The 13,956-nt window shown below is 38.6% G+C and overlaps 1 protein-coding gene across 3 annotated transcripts in view; it reads left to right on the forward strand.

The window, feature by feature from the left end:
* The window catches only part of LOC131061244 (uncharacterized), a 138,873-nt gene that overhangs the window by 100,342 nt on the left and 24,575 nt on the right, over positions 1-13,956 (forward strand). For all 3 annotated transcript variants that reach the window (XR_009110519.2, XM_057994792.2, XM_057994791.2), the window contains exons 6-8: positions 11,251-11,372; positions 11,561-11,641; positions 11,743-11,813. Coding sequence is in view for 2 of the 3 variants with exons in the window: in XM_057994792.2 (XP_057850775.1) it covers positions 11,251-11,372; positions 11,561-11,641; positions 11,743-11,813 (274 nt within the window). In the remaining variant the exon portion in view is untranslated. The remainder of the gene's footprint in view (positions 1-11,250; positions 11,373-11,560; positions 11,642-11,742; positions 11,814-13,956) is intronic.

The raw sequence follows: 13,956 nt of genomic DNA on the forward strand, positions 1-13,956 counted from the left end.
GATTTTGCTCCTGACCCTTCCAAAGGGTTGAGAGCGAAAATCCTTGAAGACCTCAATTTCTTCAAGATTGGAAGATGAAGGATTTTAGTCAAGAAGATGAATTTTGCTCCTGACCCTTCCAAAGGGTCTAGAGCGAAATTCTTGAAAACTCTCATTTTTCCCTTGGCTAAAGTCAGTATCTTGATGGAGATGCGTGAAGAAGGATCTATGTTTGCCTCTCAAAGAGAATTAGAGTTGAAAAGGTCAAGAGTCAAGCTCAAATCTTGATTTTCGCTCCTTACCCTTCCAAAGGGTCCAGAGCGAAAATCTTTGTAGCCCACATTTCCTTCCCAATTTTGGCTAAGTGTTTGTTTCTAGGGCATGTTTAAGGATGAATTGGTATGTTCTTGCCTTGAGATGGAATTGGTTGATTTTGAAGAGCAAGATTTTGGCCTAAAGGAGAATTTCGCTCTTGACCCTTCCAAAGGGTCCAGAGCGAAATTCATCATAAACTTCATTTGCTACCTTGTTTGAGCTTGAAACCTTGTCCTTAGGTGGAAAATGATCTAAGTTTGCTTTGTGATGTGGTTTGAATTGGAAAAGTGAGTGATCAAGCCTAGAATGAGATTTTCGCTCCTGACCCTTCCAAAGGGTCCAGAGCGAAAATCCTCTTAAAGCTTATTTCCTTCCTAGTTTGACTAAATTTTGATTTGCAGGGTATCTTGAAAGGAAGGATGGACATCTTGTAGCCTTTGGAAATGTTTGGAAGCATTGAAATGTGAAGGATTTTGGACCAAAAGATGAATTTCGCTCCTAACCCTTCCAAAGGGTCTAGAGCGAAATTCCTAAAAACACTTATTTTTCATTGGAGGAGGTCAAATCCTTGGTTTCTTATGGTGTGGATGGAAGTGAGATAGCATGCCTTTGCCTCTTGAGGTTGTTTTGAATTGGAGAAATGAAGAATTTAGCCCAAATCTTGATTTTCGCTCCTGACCCTTCCAAAGGGTCCAGAGCAAAAATCTCCCTATGATGCATTTTTTAACTTTATTTGGCAAAAATTTGATGTCCAATGCATGATGAGAAGGACAATGAACATGACCTTGCCTTTGAGAGTGTTTGGTAGCTATGAAAATGAAGGATTTTAGCCAAGAAAGGAAATTTCGCTCCTGACCCCTCCAAAGGGTCTAGAGCGAAATTCCTTACAAGCCTACTTTTTGACCTTTCTTAGGCTTAAAACCTTGTTCCTAGGGTGAAGAAAGATGAGATTCTACCTTGCAATGAAGTTTCAAGTTGAAAGAATGATGATTTTTGAGCCAGGTCAAGATTTTCGCACTTGACCCTTCCAAAGGGTCCAGAGTGAAAATCCCAAGTCCACCTACTTTCTTTGCAAGACAAGTTAAAATTTTGATTTTTATAGCCTAGAGAGGAGTGAGGTAAGGTGTTCTAAGTCTTGGAGGTGATTTGAAGTTGAAAGGATGGAGAAATAACCCTAAAACAAGATTTTCGCTCCTGACCCTTCCAAAGGGTCCAGAGCGAAAATCCTAAAATCTACATATTCCTTTCAAATTTGTGCTAAACCATGCCTAGTCCAAGGTGAAAGATGCCCTTGATATTGCCCTTGAGTTGATTGTTGTCTCCAGAAATGATGATTTTGGGCTAGAGGAAGAAATTCGCTCCTGACCCTTCCAAAGGGTCTAGGGCGAAAATCCTTCAATCACCTTTTTCTCCTTGCAAAATCAAGTCAAAATTGGATTGAATGAGAGAAGAGAGATGTTTCCTTGCCTTGTGAGGTGAATTCAAGATGAAATGATGGGAAATGAGCTACAAACAAGAAATTCGCTCTTGACCCTTCCAAAAGGTCCAGAGCGAAATTCTGGATGGGTCCTGTCCCTGGTTAGGTTTTGAGCAAATTTGACCTTTTTGGCCTTGTGAGGATCAAACCAATACTGCCAAGTTGAGAATGGACCCTGGAGATTGCCTTAGAGAAGGTTGTTGATTAAACAAAGGTGAGTTGTGACCTAAAGGGTGAATTTCGCTCCTGACCCTTCCAAAGGGTCTAGGGCGAAATTCCCATTCTCACCTAATTTACCTATGTGAAAGGCTAAAAAGTTGAAATCCTAGGTTTTGTTAAGCCAAAACAAGCGTATGTTCATCTTCCGGAGGATTTTGGAGAGAAAAATGGGGTATTTAAGGCCTAGTCAAGAAAATCGCTCCTGACCCTTCCAAAGGGTCCAGGGCGAAATCCTTGAGGATACCTATTATTCACCTTGTTTAGACTAAGTCAAAAGCAAATTGCAAAATTATGATGATAAGAGCATGAAGTGATGGCAAATCTAGGTTGTAAGGATTTTGATTAATGAAGTGAACAAAACCTAGATAAAAAGTTCAAACAAGCCTCCTTGGAGAGACCTAAACTATGAACATTCTAGTGCCTAAGGAGAATGAAAATTCATCAAACCTTGATCAAGCTTTAGCATTCGCTAAGCTAACCTATATCTTTTCATTAAATTTGCCAATTAAACACATTTGGGAGACTAAGACAAATTCGCATAAATTGAGGCACTTATAAATTGATCAATTAATTTTTCTAAGCCTTGAAATAAATGAAGAATCCACCTTAGCTTTGAAATTAATTTAAAAAATTAAAAAATCACACTTGAGCGCTCAAAATTCATTATTTTACCTTTGCAAACAAGTCGGCCATGGTTATAGAGGAGTTTTATTTTATTTTATTTAAGCCTTTACCAAGTCGGCCTAGAGGCAAAATAAGGTGAGTGCCCTATAAAGGGAAGGTGTGTTTTGAAAATTTTAAATCATTCATTCATTTTCCCTTGTGCAAATTTGAAGAGCAGATTTGGAGGGGTGAAATTGAGCAGATTGAGGGGTAATTTCCAGATTTGGAGGATATTTGAAGGCTGGTTGAAGGCGCACTTCTTGCTGGAAGCTGATTGGAGGTTAATTCATCCAAAGGAAGAGTCTAAAATTCAGATTGAATACCTTTCGTCCAGCAAATTCTCATTTTCCTTTATCCATCTTTCCAAAGTTGATAGCTTAAAGTCAAGGAAGAGGTATGTATAATCAGTTTTCTGAAAGCTTATTCAAGATTTAGTTTGATTTTTCATAGCAATCCTTTGAAATTCTAAGTCTTGTACGATCAGATTTCAATTCACAATTAATATTAATTTGAAAATTCATAGTTCTAAGGATTTATCACATTATTTTCAAATTAATATTTATTTATTTCCTTGAAAAGACTTAAATCCCATACCTTAAGGTATTATGCTCAAACCCTAACTTTAAGCTTTTGTGTAGGTATCAAATGACGACCCCCAAGACCGGTGGATCTACTACTCGGCAGGCTCTCATCAAGGAGGATCAGAAGAACGATGAATTGGAGACCAGGATCGTGTCCAAGTGGAGCAATATCGGAGACACCAATCTAGGAAACTTCAATGTGAAGAAGTTTCGGGAAGCGCCCTACATTGGCAAACCGTCACCCGTTGCAAAGAAGATATTTGAGAGTGGCATCATCAAGGCTGCAAGTTTCCCTCCTGCAGTCAAGTGTCATGAATTGATGATCGAGTGTGCCCAGCACTATGATTCACACTCAAGGACGATCGTAGCCAAGGATGGAACTATCTTAGCCTACCTTTCAGAGGAAGCTATAAGCGAAGCTTTTCATCTCCCAGAGCATAAAGACATGATCTACAAGAGCTTGGAAGGAGCTAGGTCTATCTACGAGGATGATCCTGATTCCTGTTTGAACTTCATCAACAAGAATTGGTTGCTCAAAAGTCGACCTCGCTTGAACAAGATTCCCAATACACCGCACAAAATCGACTTCCAAGAAGAATTCAAGGACTTGATAACCTTGCTCAATCGGGTTATGTGTGCTTCTCAAGCTTTCTTCTTTGACAAGTGGATGTTCTTCTTCATACAAGTGATCGTCCAAGGAAAGGGAATGCTTAGACGTGCAGTTGAGAAGGCTAAATCCTACCAAGTCATTTCACATGAGTTCATATGTTATATATGCCTTGATCAGAAGTTTTGAATATGCAGGGCTACCTCACAGAGGAGTTGCTGGGAGAGGACCTGGAGAAATAAGAGTTTGTGATTCTTATGTTCAACTGCATCATCCGCCAGGAAGTGACTACAAGCTAGTCAATGACACCTTCACGATGTATGTCACCAGGACATTGCAAGGAGGGATTCACAATCGACTGTCTCTGGATGCACAGGAGCTCGTGAAGAAGCATGGTGCATGGTTCATTCAGTTTCCAAAATTCACATACATCAGAGTTCATGGATGTCCTTCACCTCCCTACATGTTGCCGAGATATCCTACAGACAGGATAATATTACTTGAGGTGACTAGGCAGTTGGTAGCTTATGCAAAGGCATCAAGACACAAGCATGGAAATGGAATTCCCGTACCCATCCTACTAGGGAACTCAGTTGAAGTATGTCCTAATACTCAAGCCGCGGAGGATGCAGAGAAAGAATTATCTCTATATTCATTCACATCCTTTGCCTCAAGGGAGAATTTCAATCCTCATGGTCATATAGAAGAAACAGTCGGGAAGAAGTACAAGCATGAGTTTCAGGTGGAGGACTTTTGGATGAATGTCCAAGATGATGTAGAGGTCAAAAGAAAGATGCATTCCAGGTTACCCTTGGATCTCATCAGGAAATGCAAAATTTACAGAGTAGCTGATCAAGCCCAGGACAGTGGTAGATGCCTCCAATCATCTAATGAGAAGGAAGATAAAGAAGTGAAGATAGATTGGAATGAGCCAGAGGTTTCAAACCTAAGAGCTTTGATGGCTCCCGTTTTTTCTTGCACTCGTAGATGGGTGGACGTACAACATCAAAAGTGGAAGGAGCAGAATGTATCCATGACATTCACCTTGGAAACAAGACCAGAAGAAGGAGAGGCAAGTGTGAGTGAGAATACTTCCCATTCCAAAGGTTCAAAGAGGAAAGAAGGACCTGAGAAGAGAGAGCCTTCTAGGAAGAAGCAGAAAGTGAATCCTGATCGTCCACCAAGCACATCTTCTAGGAATGAAAAGGAAGCAAGTCAAGGAGAAGATCAGAGGCAGATAGTGTATGAAATTGATGAGTCTATGGAATCCATGGTACAGAATGATAAACAAGGAAAAGGACAGACACCTCAGCATTCATCGAGTCAATCTCCCCAGGTTGGTGCTAATGAGCAACAAGAAGAAAAGAATGATGATGAACCAACATCTCCTTTTAGGGAAGATAGACCTCTGCCTAAAGAAATACAAGTGAGGGAAAGGAAATCTACCATTCCAAATTGGCTAAAAGAGAGGTTGACAAGGGTAGTTGTGGTCGAAGAGGAAGAACAAGTATTTGACTTGGAAAGCCTCATAGGAAATTCTCATGAAGAAATAGAAAAGAAGAAGGCCACAAAGATGTCAAAGGTAATTAGAGATGAGACAGGATCCAGAAAAGTGCAGATAGCTACACCAGTGGTGGACAAGTATGAAGATGAGATTCTAGCATAAGAATACGATCTGGAAACATTTGATCTTGGTCCACTTACCACTGTGCAAGCCATGGAAGAAGCAACTGATTCACTGAAAGCACTTAATGACAAACTCAAAGAAGAAATGGAAAAGAATAAGAAACTAGAAAAGGAGGTCAGTGATTGGAGGAATTATTTTAGCCATCTTAATCAACCTTTGAGATGACAGGATCCAACAATATCTCCTTTGCATGCACTTCCTTAAATGAGGCGGAAAGGGTAAAGAGCTTGGTCCAACTCATGAGTTCTTGGATTGATGAATCTTACAAGGTGGCCATGGAATTTGCAACAAGGATGATGAAGACGGTCCACCGTGCTATCCAAGTTCTTGAGATCATCCATAATCTATTGGTAACTGTGGATGCATTTGCTCACACTAGAGATGTTGTCATCCCGGTCTTGCAAGTGATAAGAAGGACTCCAAGACAGGTTCTAGCGCAAGAGAAGATAATGAATGGAGAAGCCCATAGCCTTCTGCAGTGGTCAACTTTGCTCCAGATAAAGGAAGTTCTTTTCGAAGATATCAGTTCCAGATGTGGCCAAGTTGAGGAAACCATCCACCCTATTCAAGACAAGGTGTTTGAGGTATTATGTACGATCCTTGACAGAAGAATTGAGATCGAGACGGATGTAGACATCCAGGAATTGGAAGACAAGATCAGGATCATCTTTTGCAAAGAGCAGAACACAGTCACCGAAGAGCAGCGAAATTAGATGCATGCTACTATGTTCCTGATCGAGAAAACAAAAGAGCTTGAGCCTGGATGGGAGGCGACCCTTCTCACAGCTTTTGATCGAGTCCTTCACTTGGAAGAATGAATGAAGAATCTTCCTGAGATTCCTATTGCTGAGAGTGAGAAGATTACATCCAGATTCATTGAATATGCTAGAAAAGAGCATAGAAAGGGGAACAAAGTTCTAGATGAAAAGTTGTTATAAAATGATGTGGCAACTTAATTCCTATTGGTCTATGTCTCGTCGTTATTTGTGCCAATTCTTATTGGCTATGGATTGATAATGTTTATCTAAATGGGGACTTTTTTGTAACAAACCCTAATTAGGGTTTAGGTATCAGAATCTCAGCCATCGATCTTCTTTTGATCCAGGCCGTTCATTGTATTTGAGAGTGCTATATAAGCCCTCACTCATTTCATTTTAAGGAGTTAGAAAAAAGTTAGAAAGTTAGGGAGAAATAAGTTTAATATCAGCAGTAGAGAAATAAGGTGTGAAGAGAGAAATTTGAACAATTGTTGTTTTATTTGGCTATGAGATCAATAAAATATTGAAGTTATGGTGTTTTATTGCAATCCTTGTGGCTATTTTCATGGTTGTTTATCTTCTTGAATCACTCTTAGTAGAGATAGCATTTAAGTTTTAAGTTTGAAGGACGAATGTTGTGCTTGATCTTTGATAAGACTCACATTCCAAACCACTAGCTCCTTACTGATTGTAAGAACGCCCTGTGTGGTCAACTGGAAACATTGAGATTGTTTAAGAGTTCAATCATTGTTGGAGGCATTGATATGTATCTTACTGATAGTATCTATCCCCTTTAGTGATTTGAAAATCATTGAATCCCCTTAGAAGATCGCACCAATTCCAGTGGAGTTGTAACCTCTTGGCAATACTGAAATTGGTAGAGTCCTGTCAAGACCAATCATCACTGAGTCATTCTTAGGATTAATTTAGTCTCGCCTCCTTGAAACCTTTATCTTTTGATCTTTTTTTGAAACCAGTTAGCATTAGGAAAATCCTGTTCCCTCATTTGAAAAGTAGTCACATGAACAAGCTTTCTCTGAAAGTACGTAAGGCCCCTTGAAAAACAGTAAACACACTGACCACTGGTGCTTATCCACGAGTAGAGAACCTACATAAAAGAACCTTGAAGTTTCATCGATTGATCCTTCTTTGCGATATCTTCAGCATTCGGTAACTTTACTCAAGAGAGGATAAGATACCTCTGGGTATTTTATTCTATGTTTGGTCGTGTACAAAATACACATCAACACAAGCAAACTTTGCAGAAGCCGCATGCAATTAGTTCCGACATTTGCCAGGGTACTTTCACATTCTTCCCATCTATCATTGATGAGGTCCATAAGGTCACTCTTTAATCTCATAGTTCGGTACCATTCTGCGAAGGTACTCAATTCATGAGGCTCAATGATCTGCCCGCCTGTAGGGATGTTGGAGAAAGTCTAGAATAAGGCCCTCATGACAGAAGTGAATTATTAACCACCTTTTTCCATTTCTCGAGTCCCTCCTTAGTGGATGATATTATTTGGCTGGTTCGATCTATTTCATTCTCCAGGAAAGTCACGTCTCGGAGTATCCAATATCCTATTTTTGTTACTTCTTTGAACCATTCCTACGTTACCTTGTCTAAGGCTCTCATCCTTTCAAATTCAGCGGTTGTTTTTTGTGCTAGTGCCGCAGGAGGAACATAGGCCTCATCAACATGCTGCAGTGGCTTTAGTAGGTGATCAATGTATCCCTTGCCCTACTCTGCCTGAACCTTGTATATATGCCTCTTTGTAGTCACCTTTTCTAGCCGGCTCAACATTGTCTCCACTGACACTCTAAATTCCTCCACCTCCTACTGCTTGGTTAGCTTTCCCATTGGGATTGACACAACACTATAATCAGCAAGCGTGATTTCTTCAGCTGATTTGCCTTCTGGCAGGGCAGCAATATGTATTGTCCGGTTGTGCTGGGCATCCTTGGTTACCTTTGAATAGGTCATCGGTTTCTTTTTCTCTTTAATCTAAGGCTCCTATTCGTGAGAATAATTCCTCTAGACTTATAGGTGGCCTCACTGCCACTTTCTTCTTAGCTCGAGCCTGCAGCCATGTAAGAGGGACAAACTGGCCTGAAGTAATAGCTACTTCCTTGCCTTGCTCTCCTAAAGCAGTAGCTGATTCAGTTTCTGTCCTTGGCTGGTCAACTAGGGATAAGAGCTGATTCCCATCAGCATCTTGTTCTTTTTCTATGGTCAAATTTTCTCCGACCTCACTTAGTAACTTCTGGGGAGCCTCAAATTCTTGCCGTCCTATTTCCAAGGGTACCTTCATCCTTGTTTTCCTCTTCATTATCCCCCTTATTAACCTCTTTATCAGGACAAATTTCCCCTTCTTCACTCTGGTTTTCGGGCCCTTCCAGATCAATGATCTGTACTTATTGCTCTTGCACATTAGGCTCTTCTTGGTGTGCTGCCTCAATGACAGCTGAATCTTCTTGTATCAAAGGAGGGGTAGGTTGATGTTCCACTTCGGTCGCATCCGTAAAATCTTCTTGTGAGGTCGTAGTAGATGGTCTTCTTATTGTCAGCTTCTTTTGAGTGGGCGCTTTGAGTGACTGGTTCTTCTTTTTTCGAGACCTCTTTGATGCTTTTGACCCCTTGCTGGCCTTTGCCTTTTTCCTCTTCTTTTTAGGATCATTATTGCCTTCTCTTTCTTGTGCTGCACCTGATGCCTCTTCTTCTTTTGATGAGTGAGACTTGAGGTCTCGCATCAAGTTATAGGTGAACTATACCCCATCATGGGTTACAATTCGCTGATATATCCAGGCATCAGTTTATCTCTTGGGTCCTTCTATTATGACCTCCAAACTGGTGACTGGATCTGGGTTTAGGCGTTCAAATAGAGTTAGCGTGCTTTTGTAAGAGCCAGAGAGATTGGTTTTAGGTTTGGTGGAGCAACTTCGATTAAGGGACAACTATTTTTATTTGTAAGGTTGAAAATTGCTTATATTGCAACTTTCATCTTATCTTCACTAAGTCAACATTCTCCTAATCACTTAGCATCATTTGACTTGCTTTTGTCCTTTCCTTTGATCACAAAAGCATGAGACATGGAGAACTAGTCCTAGGAATCCTTCCCAAGTCATCTCTGAAAATTTGGGCACCTGATTCACTTAGGACACAATTCAGTGCTCGTCTTCATGTTCAAAGTTTAAGTTATGATTTTTGGCCACTGTTTTAAGTTTTAGCCCTAATTCTTATTACATTTTCAATGGTCACCTCCCCCAAAAGTCGCTATAAGCCTAGTTAAGCCAGGCTCTCTTTGTTGGGTTAGAAGAAATAGAATATTGCAAATATCCATCACTTCCAGTTGATCAAGAGAATGCCATTACGGTGAAGGGGAGGTTGTTATGTCAAGATTGATCCTTTCTGTTCTAGAAAGTTTTTTACTTATACAATTTAATGGTTTCAATTTGATTATAATGGTCTTTAATTAAAAATTAATTGACAGAATGCAGGTTTGTAATATACACATTGCCTGCTCTGTTGATTACTGCTAATGTGATCTCTTACATTTCTGACAGGTGATAAAGAACAGGGAACTTCATTCAAGATGGAAACTTAAATTCTAAATGGTCTTCTACCTTGCTAAGCAAGATTACATTTAATGGTGTCAAACAGTCAAAGAATAGAGGTTTTGATTAATGCTGTTTTTTTGAAATCTCAGTATAATTGCTAATTTATGTCACTTACAAAATAGGCGTGCAATCAAATTATGATAATAAAATGTAATTGCAGTGCTCATCATCAGATGGATAGGATTGATAACCTACAGTATTGGCCTCTTAACTAGAACAAATGGGGAAATTCAGGAGATCCATCGTATTCGACTTTGTGTAGACTTCTGATTTAATGATTGGGTCATAGGATACTAGGATCTCACTCCGTCCTCATTGCACATCGAACCAAAGATGCAAGGGCTTTTAATTGGACTCAATTATATTATATGAACAGAGGTAAGATATCATAACATATTGCACGGCATTATGATTCAGAATTTCTAACCTAAATCAATACAAAATATGTCATTTATGATTCTCTTAATAGATTGACAAGAGATGCCTTTGTAGACCTTCTAGAGATAGTATATAGTTTGAAATAGGGTGTCTTTATCAAATTCATTGTTTCATGCAGTACTTAGGGCTGGGAAATTTACAATTCCAGAGGGGAACATACCTTCTACAAGCCTATAAGAAGAATCTTACAAATCCTATCTATGATGTAAATATGTAATAAAAGAAAGAAAAAGATCACATAATACTGTCTACTTTCGCTTTGAGACATCATTAGTAGTTGTAGCAAAAGATTGAGTTGATTTGGATTTCTACATAAATGTACATTTATCTTATGTTCGATGTTACTGGAAACTCCTTTATATGTTTAAGAAACATTGATAACCCTGAAACATGTATTAAAAACTCAGCCTTTTCCAGGAACAGATTATTGAAACCTTTGTAGCCATTTACTGGTAATTGTATCCTAGATGGTGGGCTTTGGATGAATTTTAAGAAACAAATATACCTGACACTCAACAGCTGTGCAGGCAGGGAAAAAATATTTTTTGACCCATTCTAACACTTTTTTAATGCTTTTATTCTTTGTGGATTAAATTGAATGAATGTACTTGGGGATCATCAGACACACTGCTTGTTTTATAATTTTTATTGTTTGCGAGGTTTTTGAATTGTTTTTTCTATATGATGGAGGGTATAAGAATTTTTATGATGCTTTTGGAAAGGAAATCCAAATTTTACAAGCACTGCTTTCTTTTTGTCTGTGGCAATTTGTAATTGTTTACTTTTATAACTTTCTTTTTGGCAGTGATGCAAACATGTTTCTTAAACAGTACACGTGGAGGGTACTTCTTAGCTGAGCATGGAGCTAATAAGCTCTATCTTTATGTGTTATTTATTTGATAATGTAGGCGATACTGGTGGAAGTAGAATATGTTTCATATGGTCCTCACGGATGTTCTACCCACCTTCAACATGTTATATTGCCACTACAGTACACTCAAAGCTACAATCAAACTCTCTCTTGGAAAAAGTGAGGCCTTGCTTACCCTTGCACAAGTTGTAGATTGGGAAGATGAATCTGGTAGAGCCTGAAATATAACATTGTAGATTTACTTTCAAGACTATATTTAGATAACTAGAAATCCATATGTAATGTTTTTGATTACCTTTACCTTTCTATCTTACAAATCAACAGTACACACATTTAAATTTTTCCAGGGTGGGAGGAATCTGCAGCGTTCTTCCTGTACCTACACATCTGCTTTGCCATTTGGATGATCCAGTGAAGGTTATCAAGAGGTACTTATGAACCCTACATATTCTAAATATGCTTAACAATTGTTGTTTCATATTGCTAAAAAATGTAACTTCCTAAGTCTCAACAAAATTGCTGCTTGCAGTTATGTTTTACCTCATGCAAAAGCAGGTGATATCATCGCCATTAGTGAAACACCATTGGCTATTATGCAAGGTATATTTATGGATAGCTTTCACAGTTCTAACTTTTTGTTAAACTGTTTTATCTATGAATAGTTATGTAACAACACCCCCTGATTTTTTTTTTGAATTTTTTTATAATGACTCAACAACAAGTACATGCATATGATATTATGCTGCTGTCATTATTTGATAAATCATTGTTCAACATATAAGGCTGCAATTGCAAATTTCCTGATGTTTCTTCTTGAAATAGAGAATTCAGTATATAACATGCATAGATTCATAAAAAAAAATGTTGAAGCTATATTGAATCATCAAGGTCTGAATTTAACTTATAGCAGTGAATAGTGTTGATGTGGAAATTCAGCACTTCAGTCAACACAGAATAAAATGCACTGAGTACATCATACTCTGTCTTGGATAAGGAAACTTTGTATGCCTTCGGACTGCCCAAACAAAGTAACCTCAAGGTTCCTAACAACAGGTCATGACTAAGCTAGGGATAACTTAGGACTAATGTGATTTGTTGGTAATCATAGAGGGGACTTGTGCCTGTTTTACGGGTAGATTTTAGGACAAATGCTACAGACAACTTTACAACTCCATAGGCCTTAATAACAAAAAGGTGACTTTCTAGTTGTAGAAATAACTAATTTTGGGCATTGTGTTTTTATCTTAATTTAGCCCAAAATAGATATTTCTTTTTACAATATAAACCCTTTTTTAATCATTCAAATATTTTTTCCATATGTCTCGGCTTGATGCTCGCTCTACCCACACATAATCTTGGAATTTCATGATGATTGACCTTATCTCTTGATCAGGAGGCACGAGGGTGCTACTAAACTTGTATTAATTGGCCTCAATTGCCTTTATTTGCTGGTTCCAACTCTCTGTCTTGATGTTGTATGTGCGCATTACAACACAGTCTGCTGGCAGTTTCCATACCACCCTCGGAAAACGGGGTCTTGTCATTCCGCAACTGACTTTTCTAGAGAATCCTTAGTGTGTCGATGTTCATTTTGGGATTCCTATTACCGATCATATGTTGCAAGAGGTCAGCACAACTTTCTTTGAGGGATTCAGTGCTATCTTCGCAATCCTCCAATCCTTTATCAATGGCGATCATAGTGTCTCTTTTAAATGTTAAAGCTTGATACCATCCCTCGCTAGTTTTGATATCCTCCTAGACTGCCTAGACGCCTTTAGGTATTTATTCTCTAATTGTTGCTTATGCTTAATTGGTATATCTGCTATTTCAATAATTGGTTTATGCATTCCGGTATTGATCTTTTGGGTTCCGGTATTAAAGTTTTAATTGCTTAAGGTTCCGGTAATCTGGTGACAACTGATTCACCCCCCCCTCTCAATTGTCTTCCGGTTATTTGAACTGTCTAACATAAATGACTCATCACGCCTTTATGCATTTAATAGATTCTTGTCCAAAATAGGACAACCATTATCCCTTTCTTTGATGGCAAATGCGATGAATCTTGTGTAATGTCCCCATTTTGCGAGCATCAGAGTTTGTAAGAATTAGCCTATCATTTGACCCTCGTAGGCTAATAATTATTGATAGAGGGCCTCATGTGGCAGTTACTTGGTGATTAGAGACATTACTCTTCAGCTGGATTCAGGTTTTGGCCTTTGCACAGGTTTTTTGACTCAGATTGGCACACTTACTATTTATAGTAAGTCACTATTCAGGGTTTCTATTTTTAGACAGGCATCCAATCACATGGAGAATAAGGAGAGTCGACTCTTGGCTCAGACGGCTTAGCAATCAGACAAGTACATCAAGAGATATTAAAGTTTAAGTGACTTAAGTGATTTATTTAATATTTTAATACTATTATAAAGTTCTAAAGTAACTTTATAACAATAAAGTCACTTTAATATAATAAAGTGCGTTAAGTGAATAATTTAATGTGGGAATAAATCTTTTATCCCACATTGGCCAGGAAGGTGTTTGAGCTCTCTTAAGGAAAGAATAAAAGGAAAGGCAAGAGTTCATTCTCGGCATCCAGTTGATGAATAGTATTTTGATTGATTTTTATTGTGGAGCCTAGGGCTTTCGCAATTTTCTTCTTTGATCATAGGAAACGGAAACTTCCTATTGATAGCAATTTTGAAGGTGTGAAATAACACCTGAATTATTGCAGTTGTGGGAAAGA

The sequence above is a fragment of the Cryptomeria japonica genome, chromosome 11 (assembly GCF_030272615.1).
Source record: "Cryptomeria japonica chromosome 11, Sugi_1.0, whole genome shotgun sequence".
Taxonomy (NCBI): Eukaryota; Viridiplantae; Streptophyta; class Pinopsida; order Cupressales; family Cupressaceae; genus Cryptomeria; species Cryptomeria japonica.